General features: G+C 35.7%; 1 protein-coding gene across 23 annotated transcripts; it reads left to right on the forward strand.

Annotated features, from left to right (window-relative positions):
- The first annotated feature begins 53 nt into the window (after positions 1-53).
- Positions 54-26,585, forward strand: DCAF17 (DDB1 and CUL4 associated factor 17). Of its 23 annotated transcripts, none has more exons than XM_086357895.1 (15): positions 54-543; positions 1,241-1,344; positions 4,066-4,156; positions 6,713-6,849; positions 7,593-7,671; positions 8,911-9,000; positions 10,399-10,526; positions 10,831-10,936; positions 16,426-16,568; positions 20,141-20,250; positions 22,832-22,922; positions 23,620-23,703; positions 24,391-24,546; positions 25,304-25,396; positions 25,807-26,585. In XM_086357895.1, the coding sequence occupies exons 7-15, from the start codon at positions 10,473-10,475 to the stop codon at positions 25,822-25,824; spliced, it is 855 nt and encodes a 284-aa protein (XP_086214021.1). In that variant the 5' UTR covers positions 54-543; positions 1,241-1,344; positions 4,066-4,156; positions 6,713-6,849; positions 7,593-7,671; positions 8,911-9,000; positions 10,399-10,472; the 3' UTR covers positions 25,825-26,585. The 23 variants fall into 23 exon arrangements, 21 of the variants coding, with proteins under 21 accessions (XP_086214021.1, XP_086213885.1, XP_086214035.1 ...); XM_086357759.1 differs by having other exon boundaries at positions 10,422-10,526; XM_086357909.1 differs by having other exon boundaries at positions 8,948-9,000; positions 10,422-10,526.

Raw genomic sequence — 26,585 nt, forward strand, 5'->3', positions numbered from 1 at the left:
GGTTGGAGGCGGGGCCTGGGCAAGGGCTCATTGCCCGCTGCCTGATGGGGATTGTAGTTCTGGGTACAAGCCAGGATCCCTCTGCGGACACTGGGAACTACGTTTTCCGGCAAGTGAACGGCTTCGGCTGACTGCGCGTTAAGTACGTTGCAGTGTCTGCCGCTGGGTCCGGAGCTGTATAGTGTTTGCCGGGCCAGCCCGGAAGGGGGTTTTTTCCCTTGCCCAATCTCGGCTCTCAGGCGGCGCCGGCTCTGTCGTCCCTCGCCCCACAGCTGTGCCCTTCCGGGCCCAGCTCCCGGTGTCAGTTTTTCTGGGCTCCTCGAGGAGTTGGGGCCAGGAGGTTCGGAGATAGTGGCCGCTTCCCGGCGCGGGAGTAAGGGGCGCGCCCCTCTTCCGCTCTGCCGGGCCCGCGCCTCCATGGGCCCAAGCCAGAAGCCCAACGTGTGCGGTCGGCTCAGTCGCCGGGCGCTGGGCTTTTTCTCGCGCGACGCGGGCATGGTGCAGAGGACGAACCTGGGCATCCTGCGGGCGCTGGTGTGCCAGGTGACCGCCTGCCGGCCGGGAGGGGAACGAAGAGCAGCGGGGCGACGGGGGTCGCGGGCGTAGGGGAGAGGCAGACTTACTGCTGGGCTGCAGTTTTTACGCAGTATAATTCCCTTTTAAGAAGATCGCAAGTGATGGGCAGGGTGATCACGGCCTTGAAACTGGGGGTTAGTAAATAGCCATTAGCAGAACCGTCACATGCTTTATGGAGAAGGAAATGGCAACCCACTCCAGTGTTCTTGCCTGGAGAGCCTTGTGGACAGAGGAGCCCGGTGGGCTGCTGTCTAACGGGTCGCACAGAGTCGGACCCGACTGAAGCGACTTAGCATGCATGCATGCGTTGGAGAAGGAAGCGGCAACCCACTCCAGTATTCTTGCCTGGAGAATCCCAGGGACGGAGGAACCTGGTGGGCTGCCGTCTGTGGGGTCGTACAGAGTCGGACACGACTGAAGCGACTTAGCAGCACATGCTTTTAGTTTTAACTTTCTTATATCTTGCAAACAATTTTTCTAAAAATTAATTACCCCACTTAAGCCGAAATGTGAGGGCAGAGTGAAGAATAATTGAACATACTATTTTTTAAGAACGTACTTGAAGTTATTTTGAAAACTGTAAATTTAAATATCCAATTTAAGATTGGTGCACAGTAGAAACGTATGAGTTATTTCCTAAACCGAAATTCCTTGTGTTTTTCAGGAAAGTACTAAATTTAAGAATGTTTGGACAACTCATTCCAAATCACCTATAGCCTATGAGAGAGGAAGAATATACTTTAACAATTATCGGTGCTGTATCAGCAGGTATCTTGGTGAAATTTTTGATGTAATTCATTTGACTGTTGACCTTTAATTTTTATAGAAACACATGCCTACATTAGTGCTTAGTGTAACAGAATGGAAAAATGGGTTCAAAATAAGGGTAGGGTATAAAATGCATGTAATTTAACATCTTGTTAAACCTAAAGGCTGAGGTTTCATCTGTGTAAATACCAATTTAAAGAGAATTTATAATGTAGGCAAAATGACAGATTGCTGAGTACAGTGTAGTATTTTATTGTGCCTAAGGGATACCAGATGTCAGGAGATCCAAGTACCTACTAATTAGATGCTGTTTTAGGGAAGAATTTCTGTATTTTGGTTTGAAAGTACTTGCCTTTGTTTTAAAAGAAAAATTTCAGACTTGCTAACGTAGTCTATATAGTGTATATATATAAATAGTATAGTGAGCCCCCATACATTCATTACCTAGACTCAGAAAGGATCAAGATTTTTGCCACATTTGCTTATCTGTCCCCATATCCTTTTCCTTTATACCTTTGCTAAATATTTTAAAACATATTCCAAACATGCCGCACTTAAGTTTGCTCCTCTAAAAAAGTAGGGTTATTTTCTTATTTAACAGCTTAATAATTCACCCATTTAAAGCATACAATTCAATTTTTGCATCCTTGAAATTCATATTCAGTGAAAATGATTTGATGAACCATTGATGGTTCATATACGCAACCATCACTACAATTAATTTTAAAACAACTTCTTTACCTCACAAAACCCCCAGACCCTACCCTTTGGCTGTCACCAGCGTACCTTCTCCACCCTCAGCCCTATGCACCTGCTAGACTACTTTGTTTCCGTAGGTTCACCCATTGTGGGCATTTCCAAAAAATTGAATCATGTAATACTTGACTTTTGTGTGTGTGTGACTTGTTTTTGGTGACTGGCTTCTTAGTAGATTACCAGTTTATTATAAAACTTGATAACACAAGAACAGCCAGATGGAAGAGATGCATAGGGCAAGGTATGTGGGAAGGAGCACAGAAATTCTGTGCCCTCTGAGCATATCACTCTTCCTGAATCTTCATGTGTTCACCAGCCCAGAAGCATTTCTCCTTTTCTAAAGTATATATTAAATGCCATACATTTTCCTCTAAGCACGGTTTTTTCCTGTATCTCACAAATGTTGAAACATTGTATATTCGATTTAAAAGTTCTCTGGACTTTTTTCTACTTTTTTCTTTGCGCGAGCTCATTCCCTCAGTTGTGCTCAGTCTGCTCAGCCATGTCCGACTATGCAAGAATACTGGAGTGGGTTGCCATTTCCTACTCCAGGGGATCTTCCCTACCCAGGGATCAAACCTGAGTCTCCTTCATTGGCAGGTGGATTCTTTACCACTAAGCCAGACCCCTGTGTTAATTAGAAATGTGTCATTTAAGCTCCAAGTATTTGGAGATTTTACAGCTATCTGCTATTGGTATCTAACCTAAATCCATTATGGTCTGAGACCATATTTTATATTTTTTTCTAGTCTTTTAAATTCTAGTATTTTATGACCCAGAGTGTAGTCTGTCATGGTGAACTCTTCACATGGGCTTGAGGAGAATGTATTGTTGCTGAAGTAGTCTAAAGATGTCAGTTTGAGCCAGCTGATTGTCGGTACTGGTCAGTTCAACTATATTCTTACCTACTCTATTTGTTGGATCTGTCAGGTACTGATGGATTGTTTTGAAGTCTCTAAGTATAATGGTGGATTTGTCTGTTTCTCCTTGTATTCCACCATTTTTGTCTCAGTATTTTGACATTGTGTTGTTAGATGCATTCACATTATATAATTCTACTCTTTATCCCTGATAATTTTCAGTGTGGAAGTCTACTTTGTCTGATATTAATATGGTTACTCCAGCTTGCTTGCTTTTTTTTTTTAAGGTAGTATTTGCATGGTATATCTTTCTCCATCCCTTTGCTTTTATATCTGTGTCTTTATATTTAAAGTGGGTTACTTGTATATAACATATTCAAGTCTTGTTTTTTATTCACTCTATCAGTTTGTCTTCTGACAGGTGTATTTTAGACCATTCACATTTAAAGTGATCATTGATATAATTGGTTTGATACCTCCCACATTTGTTTTGTTCTCTTTCTTCTTCTTTTGGTATTCTCATTATGTGTACATTACACGTTTTCTAATTATCCCATAGTCCTTAGATGTTCTGTTCTTTTTTTTTTTAATTCTTTTTTCTTTCTGGTTTGGGAAGTTTCCTTTTTTATCTTTTTCATCTACTGGTTTTCTACTACTAGTTGAAAGAAAGGAACTCTTTAATTTTCATTTCACAATGTTGGAATAACAGATTATGAAGGTGAAATTCAACAGAGATATTGGTAGTAAATGTTAAAAGGAAAAGAAACAATTCAATATGCTCTAATTTTGGAAAATGATCTGCAGGTGGGTATAAGTGTATAAAGAAAAAGTAGAGTGAAATGAGCCAAAATATTAATAACTGAACCAAAATATTAATATTGGATAGTTTTGTGCTATTATAATTTATTACATATTTGATATTTTTTCTATGAATGTGTATTATGAATTTTGTGATTAAAAAGTAATGTTGACATTTAGTTAAGAAGAGGAAAGCAAAGCAGCAGGTTGTATTTTTGGTGTTCCAAATCTCTGAATTAAAAAAATCGCTGAAATCCAAGCAAACACTGTCTTATTTATGAAGAAGAATAATCTTTTTTCCCCCCAGTGTTGCATCAGAGCCACGAAAACTTTATGAAATGCCAAGATGTTCCAAATCAGAAAAAATAGAAGATGCTTTATTATGGGAATGCCCAGTGGTAAGATTTGCTTTCATAGCATGTTTCTAAAGCATTTGTAGTCTAGAAGAACTGCTTATTGTTAATATATTGTATAAAGAAATAAAACGTTTAAGTATCATAGTGATTCTTAAACCTTGAAAGGAAGCAAAAAGAGAGCATATTTTTTATTTTTATTTTTCCTCATGAAGTAACTTCTGTCTTAAAAAATTATATGTTAATACTGTGAATATACTTTTAATACCATTTTTTAATCTTGAAAACTAGAAAAGGTTAAAGGTTTCATAAGCAATATAAGCTAGTTTGCAGTTATTCTCAATGTTTAAGAGATTATTCTACTTAATATATTGAGACAATAAGTATTTAGGGCAGGAGTTATGTTTCATGACTCTGAAAGTGGATTCTTATGGGTTTCCTCTATTAATCTTCTTAGGAAATAATAAGATAAAAATGAAAAATAAAATAACAGATAAGCTCATTCCATCAGATCCATATTGCCCCTGTGTGTATTTTTCAGAACACTTTTTTCATAAGATATTAACATCTTATCCTTGTTAGAGGAGTTGGGAAACAAATTTATTTGTAGAATTACTTCACAGAGCCTTTAATACTATTAATACTTATAATAATACTAATGTGGATGGTTATTGTCAAACCATTTTCCCAACTCTTTTGATCATAGAACTTCCTATTTTGAGTTATATTTCTAAATATTAATTTTCCATGGGATCAGTGTTGTAAGAAACATTTAAGGAGTACTGCAGCAAGTTAATCCAGTCTTTTAATCTGGCTGTTTCGTTTTTTAGGAAAAATAGGATATATCACCAAAAATAATGTTTAAAGTTAATAGCCTATGCTTTGCATTTATTATTATAATTCTTTAAAAGGAAAAAAAAAGACTTGTTTGTACATAAAATTGTAATTTTCCCTGGACAGTTACTCTCTTTTCATTGAAGTTTCCTTTTTAAAAATAAGAAGCTTTAAATCTACATTTTCTTCCCCAACTCCTTATTGAAAGTTAAAAATAACTATTTTGCCCCCACCATCTAAAGCCTTCTAATCCACTTTAATTGATGAGGGGAAGAGGATGACAGATTCCTTAATTGAGAAAAATTTTGAAAGATGTCAATGCAAAGCAACAAAAATTTAGAGCAATCTTTATAAAAATAAAGTTTCTAGTAACCTAATTCCTAATCTCACTTCTCTTTGAACATTTTGCTCATCTTATTTGAAGTGAACCAAGATTTTCCATTGAGAAAAACAACAAAGCATATAGTATTGTTGTTAATATACTCATTGTGAAACTAAATTTAAACTTCTCTTCTCTTCTTTAAACTTCTCTTCTGAGACAGGGTGTGAAATACAACTTTTAGTTTAGGAAAATAGCTCAAACCTATTACGTTTGCTACCTAATTTTTTTTAATAGGCAAGATATAGGTGATACATTTTTTAAAACTTTAAAAATTCCTTGAGGTAATACTTATGTAAGACATCAAAGAATAAAAAAAATTACATCATTGCCTGTGATTTTAGTATAGGACTTAAGTAGCTAATAAGTTAAAACACACACACACAACCAAGAAACAAACACACACAAAAACCTAGTTTCTTTCCCTAACATTTGAAACAGGAGACAAATCTTAAGGCACATAAGTAAAATAAATGTGCCTGCATTCTTTTCTATTCCCTTTTCAGCCGAAGCAATATTAGATTAATTTTAACTTCTCTATTCTTAACTTTCATCTTTGAACTTCCTTTTTATTCTACAAATCAAAGTAGAACCCTTAGCTTCTCTTTCTCTTCCTGCCCTAGACTTCCACCCTAAGGTAGCTCCTCAGTGGCAGATGTGCCCTTTTGGAGGGTAGTTCATTGGAGTCAAGGATTATCTTTAAAAGTAGGTCCATCTCTGTTCTTTGGCTGCTTTGATTCTGGATGTTAGCTTTCCATTTGGAGTTAGAGTAGAGCCACAGTGACTAGTGGGATAAATTGCTTTTTTCCCATTTTAACTTCTATCAATAGGAAAACAAGTCTTGGAATAAAGAAACATCTGTTCTAGGAAATGACTCTTAATTGCTTATGCTATCTAATGTTATACTTGGTTTTAAGAACTGTTATTGTTATCATAGCAGCATCATTAGTATTACTTGTATTACTGTTGTTATTATGATGATGATTGGCTAACATTTGTTGAATACTTAATGATTAATAATTAATAAGTAATAATTATTTCTGGAGAAGGAAATGGTGACCCATCCAGTATTCTTGCCAGGAAAATCCCATGGAAAGAGGAGCCTGGCAGGCTACGGTCCATGGGGTCACAAAAGAGGCACAATTTTGGCGACTAAATGAAAAAATAATTATTTCAGGTACTGCTTAAGCACTCTGTGTGAATAAGCTGACTTAATAAATTAATAATGAAAATCATTTCTCACAATTTTAATCTTTCCTCATCTTATTTATTTTCTCACTAATATTTCTTTTTAAAATTTACTTGTTTGACTGTTTAGCTGTTTTCTTTGGATATGGATTACTGTAGATTGTTCATGATCAAGCAGTTTCAGTTTTATCTCTTTTAAGGGAGAAATGCTTCCCAGTCCATCAGATTATAAATCCTCACTCATAGCACTGACTGCTCATAATTGGCTGCTTCGTATATCAGCAACTACAGGAAAAGTCCTTGAGAAAATATATCTTGCTTCATATTGCAAATTCAGGTATTAACTGTGACTCTGTTGTTTTAAATTTGATTATGAAAAATTGAGACTTATGGCCTAGGATATTTCAAGATTTTTTTTTTTAAGTTTTCCATTGTATATGTGGATCTCAGTTTATAAATCTATTTATCTCTCCTCATGACTGCTTTTGAAGATCTAAGGATGGAGACCCTTTGTCATTTATCTTTGTATTCCTCATAAGTAACTAACCTCTAGTAGTTGTCAGATACCCTTTTTAAAAAAATTTACTTTTTACAAATAGTATTTTTTATGTGGGATGTATTTTTTTGGTAGATTTTTCTGAAAGCTAGTCTGTTGCAGTTAAGTTACCTGCCTAGTATAATCTAAGAACTGTTACTTATAAACTCAGAGTTTTATAAATTAGATGTAAATTTTTGGAATGAATATAAGCATGCAAAATGTGAATGTAATATTTTTAATGTTTTTTGTAACTTCTTTTTTACATCAGGAATGGTTTTTCGTTTTCTAAGTTTTGAATATTGACAGATCAAATACAATTTTCATTCATTGAGACTCCAGAAGGATTAAAATTATATGTATATATAAACAAATAAATGCATATGAGGATCTTCAGGGAATTCTTTTAATTGTTTATTTTTTAAAATAAGTTACTTTTATAATTTAAGTAACTGAAAAACTGTTCACTTATATCTATTATATTTTGATTTGAAGTATAAGGAAACTGACCTAAACGAGTAAACTTCTTTTTATTCTTTTAAAAGGTATTTGAGCTGGGACACTCCTCAAGAAGTCATTGCTGTCAAGTCAGCTCAGAACAAAGGTTCAACATTGGCCCGACAGGTAGACATCCTTAAAAATTCAGTAAAATAAAGAATTTGTTTCCAGAGGAACTTGTCTGAAAATTAGTTATGAGAGAACTAATGATCTTTGGTTTCTGGAGCATGCTATCAAAATTGTTTACCACGAACTTAAAATATTCTCTTCAAGCCACTCTGGGGAAGTACAACAGATTACTTTCCATTCCATAGCAGAAAAATAGTTACTAAACCTTATTCTTCAAAGTAAAGAAGCTACCTTCTTCAAGCGGAGAAATCACTCAAGTTATAACTGTTGATATTTTTTCTATTTCATTTAGCCATGTTAGTGTAATGCTAAATGATATGACCATGATAATGCTGTGTCTTTTGATTAGGCTCTTGATGATTAGAATTCCAATTTATAATATAAATTAAATTGTGTTATAATATATTTATAATCCAATGTGTTAATTTATATTATAACATGATCTATTACATAGCACATACATACATTTTGTTATAAAGTATGTTTTTTACAAAATGTGTTGTTAAGAAATGCTTACTGTTATGCTTGTTTTAATAGATTTTTGTGTGTGTGTGTATTTTGTAGTGTCTGAAAGGCTAAAGGTTTAGTGGACATATTTTGAACATGTAGGCTTTCCTGTTTAAGTAACTTTTCAGTTTGATAGAGGGTGGTTTTCAATTCATGAAAATAGAGTGTTTTTATTTTTTAAATTAAAAGTTTTTTATAAAAATTTTTCATAGAAGTATAGTTGTTGTACTGCATTGTGTACATTACAGGTGTACAATGTAATGATGCATGATTTTTCAAGGTTATACTCCATTTATGTGCTCAGACACTCAGTTGTGTCCGATTGTTTGTGATCCCATAGATTGTTTAGCCCTGCAGGGGCCTCTGTCTATGGGATTCTCCTGGCAAGAATACTGGAATGGGTTGCCATTTCCTCCTGCAGGGGATCTTCCCCCGCCAGGGATTGAATCCGCATCTCTTATGTCTCCTGCATAGGCAGGCAGATTCTTTACCCTAGCGCCACCTGGGAAGCCCATACTCCAACTATAGTTATTATAAAATACTGGGTTATTCCCTGTGTTGTACAGTATATCCTTGTAGCTTGTTTTATACATAGTAGTTTGTGCTTCTTAATGCCCTAATTCTTGTATTATCCCTTGCCTGTTCTCTTTACCCACTGGTAACCACTGGGAAAATAGTGGTGTTAATATATTCTTGAGAGCGGTCTGTGATTTTAGTCTTTCCTTTTAGGCAGGCATTCAACAGCCTGTTTTGCTGTATCTTGCAGTGTTCCATGTGCTACCTTTTTCACTCATAGGGATTCTGGAGATCAACAAAAAGGTAAGAACTCATTTCTGATTTAATTATAATATTAATTTTTTTGACATTAAGATGTGATTTTATTGTTTAATTGTTTATTAGGTATTTGGTAAAGTTTTTAATTAAGAAGTTAAAAGCAGCTGCCCAAATCTAAAGGCAGTAAATGGAGAAACTGGAATTTGAACTTATATTTGACTCCAGAGATTAAACCAAATTTTAAAATAGAGTGACTACTTTATTTTAGCATTCATTATTTGAAAATACATTTGAATTACACAAATCCTTCTTTTCAAAGTGGGGAACAAGGATCAGGGAATAGAAAGTCATGGGCTAGTCAAAAACAAAGCAAACCATAATTATCCTTTTAAAAGATGACCAAAAAAACACAACTCATGAATTTAATTGTTCTCTTTGTGCTTGTGGATTAAGTAATTGTGTATACTTATTACAGTCTACAACAGGAATGTAGTCATAAAGTGTTTCTATTTATTCTTACATGTTCAAGATAATCATCTGAGGGATTTGATTTTGATTGTGGTTATTTGAAACTAAAGTACATCTTTCAATTACCATGCATAATAAGACTACCCAGGGGCCAGGTTCAGAATGTACTTGAAGCTCTTTCTTTGCCGGGGTAGTAAACCTTTACTAAGTGATTTATCTTGAGTGGAAACAGAAACAGATTTTCACTTAATTTCTACTTGTTCTTTCCTTGCTATGAATATTTGTCTATGTTGGTTGGCTTTTGTTAAATATTAAAAGAGGCACAGAATCAAGTTCTTTATCAGAGCTCTGTGGAGCATCACAACAGGATCCAGTACACAGAACAGAGACAGGGAACAAGGAGCCAAAGCCTTACTCAAGATCAGCTAGGTTAAATGTCTCTGTGTGTATCTGGTCTTTAACATGTTTGGTTTTTACTAAAAAATCAAATAGTATTAGATGTTTAAAGAACAAGGTAATGATAAAATTCTCGAGTTGGCTGTTTTTTATTAGAATTACTTTCTTAGATCAAATCTTTTCACCACTAGCTGAAAAAGGTCCCTTTATAAACGATATTTTATAAAGAAAAGGTCCCGGTATTTATTCAGCCATGCAAATATTGCATGGTAGAATTAAATGGGCTCAGTTTACACCTATGTCCATTAGGAAAGGGATTTGTTATTAAAAGATTTTACAAAACGGAAGTAAATGAAAGCTGCTGCATCATTTTGAAGGATATATATTAAATTCCCATTAGTACTTCAGTTTGAGACCCTGGAGGTTACCACTCACCCTAATAATACATTAGCTGCAAGTTCCTAAATTATAATGAAGTTGGAATGTTAGGCAGCAGTATTGTAATAGTAAACTGAATATTAAACAGATACACATACCACGGTGAAAACTCAGAGGATTGGCCTTCTGGTCTTTTCTCAGGTGATGTCTACCTTTCCCCTCAGATTTTCGGGAACGTCACGGATGCCACCTTGTCTCATGGAATACTGATTGTGATGTACAGCTCGGGACTGGTCAGACTTTATAGCTTCCAAGCCATCACCAAGCAGGTAGAGAAAATTCAAATTTGCCATATTCAGATTAACTTGAGATTTGGATGGAGGTATGATTTTTTTTTAATGAGATATTTTTAACATAAGGCTCTAGTATAGATTTCAGCTCTACAAAACTGTACAAATGCAGAAAGACGAAGTAACCTTTAAAAAAGGGGTGGGAAGATAAATAGAAAAGCCCTTAAATAAATAAAGACATTTCCTCTGTCATATACATGTAAATTTGATTTTTTTTTTTCTCTCTCCAGACAGCAAATAAGTAGGTGCTAAAGCCACCGTTTTTGTTTTGTTTTGTTTTTAGTTCATGCAACAGAAACTTGACTTAGGGTGTGCATGCAGATGGGGTGGGACTACTGGAACTGTAGGAGAGGCTCCCTTTGGCATTCCTTGTAATATTAAAATCACAGGTATGGCTACAATATAGTACTTTTTTCACCTTAAAAATTAAGTGGTCGTATTGATAGTGATTAATTGTAATCATCCAAATGTTTTTTTCCTAAATTCAGTTCATTTTGCTCCTATGCAGAGTATTCCTTGCTTTTGTCTAAGTGTTCACAGAAATCTGTTATTCACTGAAATAAAGGCCTGGGGATGCTGGGCCTTGCTTGGCCAGAGATCTGTAACCTTTGGCAAGTGACTTTACCTTTCTGGTCTTGATTTCCTTATCTACAGAATAATAAGTTGCAGCAAATGATAATACCTTAGCTCCTTTAGAACTTGAAGTTTTACAATTCAGTGACATTTATCCAACTTAAAGATCATTAAGGCACAGTAAAGAAAATTATATACAATTTTATAAATATAAAAATGTGTTCTGTATTTAATTAGCTTATCAAATTCAGCAGTTTGTTGAAAAGAATACTGCTATAAAATTGAGCAATGTATGTCAGATAAACCATAACTGACCAGAGTTCATCTCATCAATACAAGGATTACTTAATGCAGATAGATATAAAAATCATGAGTAAATTTAAAAAGAAAATATATTTTGTTATCCTAATATTTATCTTTATTCTTAGTTCATTAAAAATTATTTTTTATCATATTGCGGACATTTACTTCTAACCAATAAACATATTTAGGTAAAACTCCAAAGGTTTTTCTAATATGGGTCGAAATACAACTTTCTTCTATTGTTATACAATATTACATCATCAACAGATCAAGAAACAAATGAAAGACTTAATTGTGAGAAAGGAAATGTTCTTTTTATTAGTAAATAACAAAGTATGAGGACTGAGAGAGTTCAGTATAGCCAATTATCCAAGAAGCTCAAAATAAAATTTTAAAAATTACTCAAATTTTGAGGCGTCTTGGGCGAGCTGAATTAGGCAGTTTTGTAAAAACTCAGCCTTCGCAATGCCTCCTGTGTGTGTGCTCAGTCACTCAGTGATGTCTGACTCTCGTGTGACCCCATGGACTGCAGCCCACCAGGCTCCTTTGTCCATGGGATTTCCCAGGCAAGAATACTAGAGTGGATTGCCGTTTCCTACTATATTTGATACAAATACAGAAGGCAGGAATCTGAAAACTACAGACTCCAGTGATAACTAATATGTATTATTTTGAAGAGAGTTTCCCTAAATGGTAGCATTGTTCTCTTTGGAATGCAGATAATAAGTAAGTAAAACAAAGAACAGGGTGATAAAGAAAGCTCATGGAGCCTCTGTTTGTGCTGTGATTTTGGTCCCTGTTTACAGAGAGAAGACTGGACTTGGGATCACAGTCTTGGTCTGCTCCTATGAGAATGAAATTCCACTACTAATTGGTGGTATGGTAGTGAGCAATTACTGAACCTCTATGGGCCTCACTTTTATCAGCTTTAAAATAATAACATTTGAAAATATGATCTGTGAAATCATGTGCCATTGTAAAACAATACAGTAATTGTTAGACATTTAGCTTAGAGGAGTAACATATTATATTGGAAACTTTGTGTATTTTTTCAGACTCTGTTGACTGAAATCCAGTTTATTTCTCTAGATTTGTTTTTCAGGATCAGTAAAACCTATACAAAATACTTATTTTAACTTTAAGTAACTTTTTTAAGGCAAAGCAGTTCATTTTCATTATAGAAGAATTAGGAATTAATGAAAAAAATAGAGAAAGTTTAAAACACTCACAGGCATCCTGCATGGCATTAGTTGCTATCACCTCTGTGTTTTTTGGATAATCTTAAAATGTATATATGCCTAAAACCCAAAAAGAATCATACTGTGAACACTGTTTCATAACTTGCTTTTTCAAAAATCAACTCTTCTGAAGTGTAATTTACATGCACTTAAATGCAGCCATTTAAACTGTACAATTTGAGTTTTGCCAAATATTTATATCCATGAAACCACTCCTACAATCAAGATTTAGAATACTTTAATCACTCCAAAATGTTCCCCAGCGCCCTTTCCAGTCAATTTCCTTCCATCCCCAGCCTTCAGCAACCAGTGAATGTACTTTCTTTCACTCTAGATTTCTAGAGTTTGTATAAGTGGAAGTATATGATATGTAATTTTTGTCTGGCATCTTTCATTCACCATATAATTTTTTAGATTCATTGTATATAGTTATCTGTAGCCTAACCCACTTTTAAATGTTAATATATTACAAATATTAATTTCCATTGGGATTATTTAATAGATGGTCTTATGAAAACAATAAAATTAGGCTCCTGTCTCTTTACATCTAAAGAAACAATAGGTGGATCAAAGATTTTAAAGTTCTGTGAGAAAACTTAGAGAATCCTTTTATCGCAGAGTTGAGACCTTTCTGACCCAAGCACAGAGCCATTAAAGAAGAGATTGCTAAATTTGGCTACATAAAGATAAAGTGCTTCATGTTTTTGTTTAAAAACAAAAGTAAATAAAAGCACACACACAAACCAACCAAAATTCAAACAACAAATAGGGGACATATTGCAACATACACTATAAAGGGGTAATTGCCTCACTGTATATGAGTTCTGCAGGCCAATAAGAAAAAATGACAACGTAGCAACAACAACAAAATGAGCAAAGGATATTGTGCAGAAGAAGAGGAATATAAGTGACTTTTAATTAGGAGAGCACAAAGCCCAATGTCACTGATAAGAGAAGTGCAAGTTAGCACTACCGTGAGATACTTCTATTTAGATTCTCAAATATCAAAAAGTTAGGTAACAGGATTGGTGAAAGTATAGAAGAGACACGGTTGTTTATTGTTGGAGTCCCATGTGGAGGACAATTTGTTAATATATTTCAAAAATTTAAATACATGTATTCCTTGAGCAATTCCTTTTTTAAAATTTATCCCAGATATATTCACATGTGTACAAAATGACAAACATATAACTATAACATTTTTCTAACAACAAAAGATTGGAAACACTGTATATATTGATAGGTGACATTGGTATTCTTTCATTGTTTGGCTGTGTCATAAACTTAATTATTAAAAAGAAATAGGAATTATTTTTGCTCCTTTATAGAGAAGTTTCCAATATATATTAGTAAGTGAAAAAAGGAGTGCAAAACTATGTGTGTAAAAAGCCTCATCTGTGTTGTATTCATATGCATATGTTAAAAATATAGATGTGAGCACATGCTTTGAGGATTGCTTGAAGTATCTGGAAGGACACACAGAAAAAATGATAAATGATAGTTACTTCTGAGGGAATCACATGGAAGGAAAACTTAGTTTTCATTATATTTTTTTCTGATACTTTTTGAATGCAGTGCTCATATTATCTTTGCCAAAGAGTAGTCGTCTGTATATGTGTGCACATGCTAATTAAGCCCCTCAAGGTTTTAAGAACTTAATTTATGTACCATTATATGTGTAACTTTCCCCTGTGGCTCACCTGGTAAAGAATCTGCCTGCAGTGCTGGAGACCTGGGTTCGATCCCTGGATTGGGAAGATCCCCTGGAGAAGGGAAAAGCTACCCACTCCAGTATTCTGGCCTAGAGAATTCTATAGAATGAATAGTCCATGGGATCACAAAGAGTCAGACACGACTGAGCGACTTTCACTTTCATATGCATAAACTGTAAATTTATTTAACCAGTTTACTATGGACATTCACTTTCATGCATTGGAGAAGGAAGTGGCAACCCACTCCAGTGTTCTTACCTGGAGAATCCCAGGGACGGGGGACCTGGTGGGCTGCCGCTGGGACCCCTGGTTGGGTCGCACAGAGTCGGACATGACTGAAGTGACTTAGCAGCAGCATGGACATTTAGGTTTTTAAAATTTTCTGTGCTTATAAAAAAGTACAAGAATATTCCTGTAATTACTAATAATACTGAGATTTCCTCATCACAGGGTGTGAAATCAGCCATTCTTTGCAAACTCCTAGCCCTTTCAATTGAGAATAGAATTAGAGATCAAAATTTGGGATCTTGGGGCTAACGGTGACACACCAGAGTTGTAGTAAGCCAAGTCTTAATGCTACTTTGGGGCCATTTTTAGCAACTTCTGGGAAAAGTATTTCTTCCTAAATACATCTTTTTGCATTAATTTTTTTCCATTATGAGTTCCTATTTTATATTCTCTACAACTTCCTTATTTAAATTTTTAACCCCCAATTCAAACTAATTATACTTTTTTCTCTTCATAATTCTTTTCCTCATCCACCACCATTTGGTAGCCACCATGTTATCACATATGATGTTTATATGTCTTTCATAATTTACTGGCTGATGTACTTTGCCCATTCATCTTATTGGGGTGTCAATAGTTTTCTTATTGCTTAAAAAAATCCTTTTTATATATTAAGAATATCACCCTTTTCTTGAAAGGTTTCTTCAAGAGTATTTTAAATGTACCTGATTTGTTTGTATCTGTCTGTTCTTTCTCCTGAAGACTGCAGTTTGTGAACTCAAATTTCATTATTTGTTTTTCTCCTTTATGTAGCTTTAAGTAGTAAGTGGCCCTTATGCAGAGGACTAACCAGGCACACACTTCTATATGTAACATGTGACTCTGTAGTGAATGCTCTTCCTAAGACAAGTCCCTTTACAGATGGTGGTGGCCTCATAAACCAAAGATTAGACTCTGAAGTTAGAAACAAAGGACTCAGAATAGCCACCTTCCCAAACAGGCTAAGCGGTATCCTCATAAGGGCTCTCCCCAAAGACTTCTGGTCTTCAGAAGCAGCAGCACCTTCTGTTTATGCTTGTCTCCAAAAGTAAGTCTGTTACACTCCGTATAAAATTAAGTATCATCAAAGAAGAGGACTAGGAAGCACTAACAGATAGTCCTTTTGTGGTGTCAACCTCCAAAAGACAGTTGCTGACAAGATATATAAGGTACTTTAACCTTAAAATTAACTCGTCTAATACTAGTAGTAGTGGCTCTCCTTTGATGAAACTTCCACTGCACAAGACCCATCCTAAGTGGTTACTTTCATTATGACTCATATCACTTCTACTGCATAAACTTAAGCAATACTTCTCTTGTAAAGTTTGCTAAATATAACCTGTTAGTCTAGAATATGAAAGATCTCTTCCTCACATTTGAAGAAATTACTAGACCTAATACCTGGTTGGATTTTTATGAGAGTTGTAAATAGTATCTAACCAAGGTACTCATTAAATGGCAACTGCTTTTATTACGTGTACCTTGTCATTTTTTTGCCATCATAGGCACCTTCAGCCCACTTTATTGCCCTCCAGCTGCATGTCACACATATCCTGAAAATGGGTGTCTAGAAAGTTGACTGATAACGTAACAGCTGTTTGCCACTTGCCTTTTCTTATCAGTAAGCCTCTTTCCAGATTGTATTTTATTTCCTTGAACATAGTCATTTTTCATTGGTAGAAATTAATAGATGATACATGCAAAGAAAGGTTGAATTCAGTTAATGAATGTTCCAAAGCTACCAGAACAAAGAAGCTAACAAATTCCTCTCGCCCATCTCTGCAGATACACCGCCACTGCTCTTTGAGGTGTCCTCGCTGGAGAATGCTTTTCAGATTGGAGGCCATCCTTGGCACTACATCATTACACCTAATAAGAAGAAACAGAAAGGAGTTTTCCATATTTGTGCCTTAAAGGACAATTCCTTGGTAAATCATGGTGGTCAGGCTTTAGTAGTAAATTAATATCAGAAATTCTTTATTCTTGTGGCTCAGAGGGTAAACCATCAGCCTGCAATGTGGAAGACCCCGGTTCAATCCCTGGGCCAGGAAGATCCCCTGGAGAAGGAAATGGCACCCCACTCCAGTACTCTTACCTGGAAAATCCCATGGATGGAGAAGCCTGTAGGCTACAGTCTATGGGGTCGCAAAGAGTCAGACATGACTGAGTGACTTCACTTTTCACTTTCTCTAATTGGTCCACATTCCCAGGAATTACTTTTCAATTTGTATCAGTAATTTGTAGACAGTGTAAAGTACGGGAGAACACAAAGAATATAGCAAACACTTGTGTGTACTACCCAGAATTTAAAACATTATTAACATTCGAAAATTTTCAGGGCACCAAAGATGTATTAGTTTTTCTTCTTACCATCTCCTTGACCTCATGTAAAGCATCTCAGAAGCTCCATAGTGGGAATCATTGGTGGATTGTGTTCAGGCTGCCCCTGAAATTACTGGTGGAATGTGTTGTTGGTTCTGCTTCTTCACAGTTTGTTGCTCTTGGTTTTTCCAAGCAGAATTAGGTAGTATTTTGTTGGTCACAGTATAAGCATTGAAACACCAAGTTTTCAAGGATATTTTAAAGTTATATATGGCAGAATGGGAAGAAAGGATGTATAGCAAGACAATAGAAATTTTTACCCTTTGAATTAATTTCTTTATTTTCTTTTTAGAAATGATTTAGGCATTGATTTATCATTTAGTAAACATTATTGAGGACCTACTATATGCCAGACTTGGCTGGAGACAGTCCCTTCTCACAAGTTCAAAACAAAGCCGATACGTAGATTAAATAAAATGCAGTCCATTCAGTACAGTGGTTGAGATGAGTGCAGAAGAAGGAGTGCACAGAGGAGGGGGGTTTATATTGTTTATATATCCTTGTTTTATATTGTTGATTTACTTTAGTTCTGGAACCTCTTGATACATCAAATTAACTTTTTGTGAGACAGACTCAGCTTATTCCACACCCTTCTCTTCCAGAATCTTCCTCAGTCAGTCTCTGTTGGACCCAGTGGCTTTGAGAGTGACCAGTCGGTCACCTTTCACCACCCTAAAGATTGGCACAGTCTTGGGTCTGTTTACCTACTTCCCTATAGATCATGGCCACCGGGAAACATCGTGTGTAGTATCTTTGGATTTTTTTTGCAGAAGCATTCTTCCCTTTGGTTTTCTCATCAGCCTGTCACGTGTGGCACCTCCTGTTTGGCTCAGCCCAGTGACATCCACTTTTCCAGTGGATTCTGGGGACTTTACCACGAGTTTGTGGTTTGGTTATTCACCTCCCAGCAGTGGACTGCTTTAGCCACCAAGGACTCTGTCACATTGCTTTTTCGTTGAAATTTCTATCCAGTCAAACCCTGCATAGTTCATATTCTTCCCAAATAAGAACTGGTAATATATTCTCTTATGTGTGTGTATAAAATGGCCTTCAATATCTACATCAGGCATGCCTATCTGGTACTCTCTTTGTATAATTACTAATTGTAACATTTAGTCAGATCTGTATTTTAGCATGTTCATAAATAATTGCTGAATCCAGGGGAGTTTTCAGTACTTTGCTGGACAACTTCATTGCAGTGATGTTACCTTAATGATGTGTATATGCGTTACTTCTGCACCTGTCAGTCAGAAAAGTTGGCAACCCAAAAACATATGTGCAGGGTAACTGAAGAATTCAGAAAATGACCTGTAACTTTCTATTAAACTGAGCCTTAAACTAGCATTCGAACAAATAATAACTCCAGAAGTTGATAATAATGCTGCCTAGTATTTAACACAAAGAGAGATAATGTTTCTTTCACATGTTGTGTTTAGATATTATAATAAAGAGAATGGTCTCCTAAAGAAAGATATGGGTTATGTGTGCATGTTTATGTGTGTGTTTTATTTTTAAAAAACATTAAAAAGTTTTATGTTACATGAAGGAGCATTTGGAGATAATGCCAAAATGGACACATTAACTTTTTTTTTTTTGGCTACGTTGCGTAACACAGGCAAGATCTTAGTTCCACAACCAGGGATCAAACTCACACCCCCTGCAGTGAAAGTGACCAAGATGTTTAATTTCATTGACGTTCTTATATGTAAAATGCAATAATACAACCATTTCTCTTAGAAATCATTAGGTTCTTGAAAAATTAAAATACCTGTGCTAATTTGATACATAAAATGTGCTAAATTCCGATTATTAAAAAAACACAGCATACAAAGCGCTTGCAATGTAGCCTTCGCCTGCCTCTCCAGTCTCATGACTGGACACTCTGCTTCTCAGTTTAATTTTGTCTGCTACTCATGTTTTTGCACATGCATGCTATATGGACGAACATATCCGTGCTTTTGATTGTGCTATCTCTTCTTTCAAGCCACTTTCTCATTTTAAGGCAGAGTTCAAGCTCCTGAAATTCTGTTTACCTGGTTTGGATGCTTGATAATAGCCTGTGTATGGCTTGACTACTGTATTTTCTTCACGGCCTTACTCTGTTTCTGTCTCCATTCTTGAATATGAGCTTCTGGATAATAGAGATTATGTTCAGTGCGTGTCAGGTATGAACAGCCAGTGTTGTACCTTGAACATGGTGTCCTGTCAGTATATGCTGTGGAATTAATACTTTTATATGTCGAAAGCTTTGAGTATCTAATAAAAAAGAAGGTGTCGTTTCATTTTACATTGGAGAAATTGAATGACTTGGATAAAGCCAGTAAAGTTAATGTATCCATGATGGTATTAGTCCCTAGTGCTCCTGCGTGTAACGTAAAACTTTTGTTACATATGTGATCCATATGGCAGTATCGTTTTCTTTATTTTAATGTTTAAATATACTAGTATGAAATAAATCTCTCTACTTACCTTAAGTGCTAGGTAGTAGTAGACCATTTCCTTAGCATTAGTTTAATATCTGACTTTCGCAGGGAGGCTGTCCGACCTGTTTCATTGCATGTTTATTTTCGTGCTGTCTACTCTTCTGATTGACAATCTGTTGAGGATAGGAAAGGGAGAAAGTTGCGGGAGACTGCAAGTACATAATTATGACAGTTAAACAAGGGAAAATGCATGTACCTTGAAGGCTAATCTGCTGTTTATTAATAGTAGGTGCAGAACATTATGCAAATGATTTTTCTTCTTTGTGCATCGGTTTCCTCATGCATACGATGAGGATAGCAATATATGCTTCAAGAATTGCTGAGATCAAAAGAAATAACGAGTAGAAAACATGTAATCCAGTGCCAGACACAAATTAGATGCTTGAAATATGGTAACTTAAGTTATTATTTGTGAGGCATGGTGCATGGTACACCTGTGAAATTTCTGTATTTAAATGTTGTGGATTTCTCAAGCTTGAGTATCCTCTAATTTATCCCTAATATACATCCCAGTTCAGCTGGTTAATATTTTCTCTTCCCTTACCTTTAACTTACTGAACTATCACTGATACTGGTTTTGAAAATTATTTTATTTTCCTTTAATTTTTATTTTCAATATTTTGTCCCAACTTCAGGCAAAAAATGGGATCCAAGAAATGGAATGTTGTTCTTTAGAATCTGATTGGATCTACTTCCACCCTGATGCTTCTGGCAGAATAATACATGTTGGCCCAAATCAGGTCAAGTGAGTATTTTCCTTAGTTACTTTAAAGTTAAAAGTAGCTTTTGGTAGTATTTATTGGCAACTTTATTTTTGCCAGCTAACTACTGAGCCAACTGTGGGAATTATTAGCTGCTTGTAGGGTGCTTCCTCAGAGAATGCAATCTAGAAAATGTTACTTTATACTTTCAACCTTGTCCTTACTGTCTATAAATACTACGTTTGAGTAAGTTCTTTGATGGATAAGGGATGACATATGAAGGAAAGGAGATCACAGATTGGTTCCTTCACATCAGGTCTTAATTCATTTCTCCAAGATTAATGAGAGATGATTTATCTTTGTTCTAAAAGACAGTCTTACTGCTGGAGAAGTAGCAGGTTGTTTGAAGTAAACCTTATTTTATTTAGTTTACGCACATCTTTCATATAATCAAAACACTCTTCATTTAGCTTCCCTGACACCACGGTGCTCCTGAATATTTCCCTCCCTCTTTGATCTTTCTTAATATCCTTTCATGTTCTTCCTCTTCTAACCCAGACTTTAGTTGTTAGATGTCCTCAAGATTAGACCCTCTTTCCCCTCTTTTTTGTTCCCTTTCTGCTTGATTCTTCTGTTTATTCCCTTGGCTTCAAAGATCATGTATACACCAAAACTCCAAAAAATTTTTATGTTTGCCTAAACCTCTTATCTGAGCTTATGTCATAAGTCCGGACTCATTCTTAACACTTTCTTACCTTCTTGTTTTTCATCAGTTTACATGTACTTAAACACTCAGTTGCATTTGCCTGTATACTCTTCTCTCTCACACACACATACCACACACACCCCGTGTATCCCATCAATCCAGTTTATTTTGCTACTAACATTTATTATGCTAACATTTCTTAAATCTGCCTCTTTCTACCCTTGGCCACTGTCACCGTCTTGGCTAGACCACTGTCATCCCTAGCCTAGACTAGTAATAGCCTTCTTTACCAGACTCCAAGAATCTACTTTTTACTCTTTAAGTCTGTTTTCTTCTTAGCAGCTAGAATGATTTTTAGAAACATTAACAAACACAGAAACCTAACCGTGTGAATTCTGGTTTAACCTTTTTATGGCTTCCTGTTGCACTTAAGATAAAAGACCAACATAGTGAGCCAATCTGAAAGATTCCTCCCACTCAGTTTACTTCAGTTGTGCAGTCTTTTCAGAAAGCTGAGGACCTGTACACTCTGCTTGGAGTCTGCTTCCCTTATCTGCCTAATTTCTGTTCATCTTTTATGGCCCTTTAAATGTCCCTTTTTCAAAGAGCCCTTCCCTGGTGCCCTTCATTAGATTAGCTCCCCCATCATATTTTCACTGTGTCCACTATGTAGTCTTCTGTAGTACTTACAGAAATTTAAACTAATTATTTGTTTGGCTTTCTGTTTAAACATCTTACTTTGAAATCATGAACTCCGTAACAGGGAAAGGGTCTGTCTTGCTGACACCTGTAACTCTGGCATGGAGCACAGGTCTTAGTGCAGAGTAGGTGCTCACTGAGTATCCATTGAACAAGAAGGGCAATGTCTGTATTCTTTATTTCGTATGCCTCATGATAATTAGTCTACTCTGGGTCAGTTTATAGGAGGATGAAGGAACTTAATGAAAAAAAATTACTGACTTTTAACAGAATGTCATAAAAAGTATAGTTCAGCTTTAGTAAATCTTACTCTTCCTGTTTGTTACCACCCATCTTTGATATTAGTTTGAGTTTAAGAAAATAAGTTTCACAAAGAGTGTTGTCCTTTTGCCAGGTTTTAAAAAATAGGCACTCTTAAATATCGGCACTAATTAAGATAACTAATTAAGAAGTTTAAATGTAATCTGATTTCTTTGTCTCTGGCAAAACTCAAAGGCCTTCAGCTCTCCTTGGCCACAGGGCTGCTCCTCCCTGTTCTCTCTTCACTTGCACTTGAGACTAAGATTTGAGGACATTGTGCTTTTGATGCTTGTTAATGCTGTGAAAAGATTTGTGTGGGTGGTGAGAAAATTATTTTATTTTCACTTGCTTAACAAGCTTGATCTGTGAGGCCATTTACACTCAGAAAACCCAAGTCTTTAAATATAATGCTAAAACAAAAAAAGTATTAAGTCATTTGCAGTTTTAAAATATTACTCTATCATGAAAACTTAGACTAAGTTGCTAATGCAGTCTATATTATATTTAACGTTTAGTATTGTTCATTGATAACTAATTCTATCTTCAGAAATAAAAATGAAGTATCTACTATAATGCCACTGTTAAAGCTGAAACATTAAAGACCTACTGCAGGATGCAGAGAGGAGGTTCTTTAGAATGACTTTCAGCATGGAAGCTAGTGTAAGCCTCAGCAAGCTGCTTCAGTGGCACCTGTCGCCACAAGTCCACTGGTTTTTTTGGTTTAATAAAATCTCTAAATTTGAAGAAAGTTGTGGACACTTAAGTTATCAGATATTAATATTTTGGAGTAATGAGAAGAGAACTGACTCAGGATTGTTAGTATAAGTTTCATTTGTTCAGTTTCTTTTCAGTAGATCAGCTTTGACACTTTGATGCTGTGTTGATGTCTTAGGTTCTTAGAATCCTTTTTACCTTTTCAGAGTTTTAAAGCTAAGTGAAGTAGAAAATAATAGTGCCCAGCATCAGATCTCTGAAGATTTTGTCATTTTGGCCAACAGAGAGAGGAACAAAGTAAGTCAGCAGTACTTTAAAATCCTTTGTATATCACTGTCTATAGGAGAATATAATGTGCAAATGTGTTTGCCTTTTAGTGTGGCTGAAAAGAACAACACAGTCCTGTAAAAGTCTGTTCATTTTGTCTATATGAGTAGCCAGTCTTAGCCCCACATACCTATGAGATTTGAAAAGAGTCAATTATATTGACTATCTTTTGCTTATTTCTGTTTCCTTTCTGGGTTTCTCTTTAAATTTTTTGGATAAGTTATTGACCTCTAGGTTTAATTAATTGTGCAAACCTAGGGTAAATTGGGTTAAAAAATCACACACCATTCTTTAATTCCAAATGATTCTTTTTCTTTAGCATACAAATTAAGAGCATGAAGAAAATCATGCAGAGAAAAAAGCAGATCCACTCTTTTATTTGCTATACTATACTAAGGCAGAAATCAGAAGGGCAAGTCACATACTAAATCTGTAACCTCTGCGTTTATTTTTGCCTATTTTGGTATTTTATTCTTTAGAGATTTTATTGTAATAAAGTATTTTTACTAATTGGAGGATCTGGAACCTGATTCAGAATTTTCTCAACTGAGGAAAGACTTACGGGTGTTGGAGAAGGATTGGTTAGCTTTAACAAATTTGTTTAGTCTTGCCATCAACTACATATAACGGTACTTGTCATAGCTTTTTATTTCTCTCCATGTGATAGAATGAAAACCTACCCACTGTTACAGCTTCTGGACGGGTGGTAAAAAGAAGTTTTACCATTCTGGATGATGACCCAGAACAAGAGGTATGACTTGCAGTTCAGTTCAGTTCAGTTTAGTCGCTCAGTCGTGTCTGACTCTTTGCGACCCCCTGAATTGCAGCACACCGGGCCTCCTTGTCCATCACCAACTCCCGGAGTTCACCCAAACCCATGTCCATCGAGTCGGTATGACTTTAACCAGAAATAATAAACCAAACTAGCATGAACTTGCCCTGGGATAGAGGTCAGGAAGCTCCATGCAACCTTAGTCAGTAGAATTGTACAAGCTGTTTGAACCAGGGCACCCCCATCATCCTCTCCTTTCATACTGAAATTATTCATGAGATTTTGCTTGTAGAAGTGTTCATAGGACCAAAATAATTTGAAAAAACAATTATTAGCTTATTTTTTTGTTGTGTTGATGTGTACACTTCCTAGGGAAATCTCTTCTAAGAAAATTATTGAGTTATATTCTGATGATTGTGACTTTTGCCTTATGTTTCACTTGCTAGACTTAGATGTGTTTGTCAGTGTTCATGGCCCAGAAGAAGAAGGTGCGAGGGTGTAGTAAATCAGCTCAGCCTTTGGAGATACATTTCTGCCTATGCTCCCACCCATTCTTTTTCTTTCTACATAGTTTTATAATGTTAGAATAGTTAAGCCACAACTGTAGAAATAATCAAAACTGGATTTTGCCCCTCTTTTATTTTACTTTGTCTTCTGTTCCCTAAGACTTTCAAAATTGTCGACTATGAAGATGAGTTGGATTTGCTTTCTGTGGTAGCTGTTACTCAAATAGATGCTGAAGGAAAAGCTCACCTGGATTTCCACTGTAATGAATATGGAACTTTACTTAAAAGTATTCCACTCATGGAGTCATGGGATGTGGTGAGTAGAGTCCACAGAATACAAAGTTGTAAGAGTTTTCTTTATAGCTGACTTTTATTGGAACAGATGCCACTGTGTTCATATCAGTCCAGGTTCACTTATACCAATGACCATGTGAAAGAGATTTTCCTACACACATGACAAAATGAGTTCTTTAGCCTTTCTCCCCTAGAAAGTAGAGGATGCCTGCTTACCAATGGTCTTAAAGATGAAGCTTCATGTTTTCTCCTGAGACATGCTATCTGACCACAGTCTGATTTTCTCCCATTTTATAAGTTTGGTAATGTTTTGAAAAATAAAAATTCTGTTTTCTGTATTGAATCCCCACAGTTACTTAATAGAGACTTCTGATCATGTAGAGTTTTCAAGCACTCTTGAAAATTTGTCTCTTTTGAGTAATATGGAATATAAAAGTTGTAAGGAACAGTAGATGTTACTTTATCCAGTCATTGTTTTGTCAGTGGAGAATGTGAAAGATTTAGCAACTTGCCCATAGTCACAGTAGCAATGTTGACAGTAAAATCTGGGTGTTCAGACACTTAAGTCCAGAACTCTTCATTCTTAATATTTTGTGTAATGCTTCTCTCATAAATCATCTGCATATCCATAAATAATGAAAAATAAACTATTTCTGGCAACTATTTTGCCTTCAAGTATATATTTGAGCATCTCTAAAGATGCTGTGACGTCTTAATGAAACAGTATTGAACATGGTTATGTGAAGAGGAAATCCCATTTGCCTGTGTTTTCATTGCAGACATATAGCCACGAAGTCTACTTTGACAGAGACTTGGTGCTCCACATAGAGCAGAAGCCCAGCAGGGTCTTCAGCTGCTATGTTTACCAAATGGTATGTGACCCTGGGGAAGAAGAAGAAACCACAGACAAAAGGAATAAAACAGATCACGATAATTTTAAATTTTGAGATGTAACTTATGAGACTTCTAGCCAAACACCCCAGGAGCCATGGCCAGTCCTCTTTTTTATCATCTGCATAGTATATTCTCCAGTGTTTTCCAGAAAAGGTCTTGTGTTGACTTCAGACAATTGTGACTTCTTTTTTAAACTCTGGCCATACAAGGTGGTGAGGACTTCCCTTTATATAAAGGTTTTTACAATAACATCCCAAGAAGCCTAGCATTTTGCAGTTTTTTAGGTGGGTGGTGATGCAAATATAAAATACTAAAGGTCAGAGAAGGAAAGTTAATTCTAATTATTTGGAGGTCATTGATTAGGGGGTGTTTTGCATGGTTATTAAAGGATGGCATGGAATTTTGACTGGTGAAACTAGGAGGAATAGACAGAAGGATACAAAACGTACAGAAGGAGATCCTGTATCCTGTCAACCAGACTTGAAGGATGGAAGATGAGATCTATAATATGAAAGCATACTTGGAAACAAAACTGTGTCATCATGGTTTTTAAAATATAGATGTATGTATACGTGTTTGATATTATATGTAGTAGCAGAAGTTGACTTTTCCATGTTTTTTTTCTCTTTGATGTTCCCATTGGTTTTTTGTGTTTCTGTTAGACTAATCTAAAAGATTTCAAGCAAGCTTTAAGTGATTTTTTTTTCTCATACATAGCCTGTTTAGCTGTTAATACATCTAAGAATATTGTACTCATTTCACCGTTCTATTTATTTGGTGAATCTGCCAGTTCTGCTTAGGCAATATTTTTATACCTAAGCAGTAAGATAAAGGTATCCCAGGTTATACCAGCTCTGCTCCCTGTAGGAAGAATGGATAAAGTCCCAGGAGTTTTTATTAGTTTGGAAACTGACTGACAGCTAGAAAAAGCTTTTGGTTCTCTCTTAATTGTGAAATGAGTATTTTTTTTCTTCTTTGTTAGAACCAATGGAAATATGATTCTTGAACTCAGATAATCATTCTTAAGAATGGTAAATAAAAGCAACCCAAGTAAGTAAAGGGAGAAAATGTTTCTTTGTGCTTCCTACTTGAGAAATCCAGCTGCCTGCAAGCCACATGTTTAGCACATTCTCTGATTCAGACTCAAAAAAAAAAAAAAAGTAAAAA

Source organism: Bos grunniens, chromosome 2 (assembly GCF_055505025.1).
Source record: "Bos grunniens cultivar Pamir isolate PY7600 chromosome 2, Bosgru_T2T1.0, whole genome shotgun sequence".
NCBI lineage: Eukaryota > Metazoa > Chordata > Mammalia > Artiodactyla > Bovidae > Bos > Bos grunniens.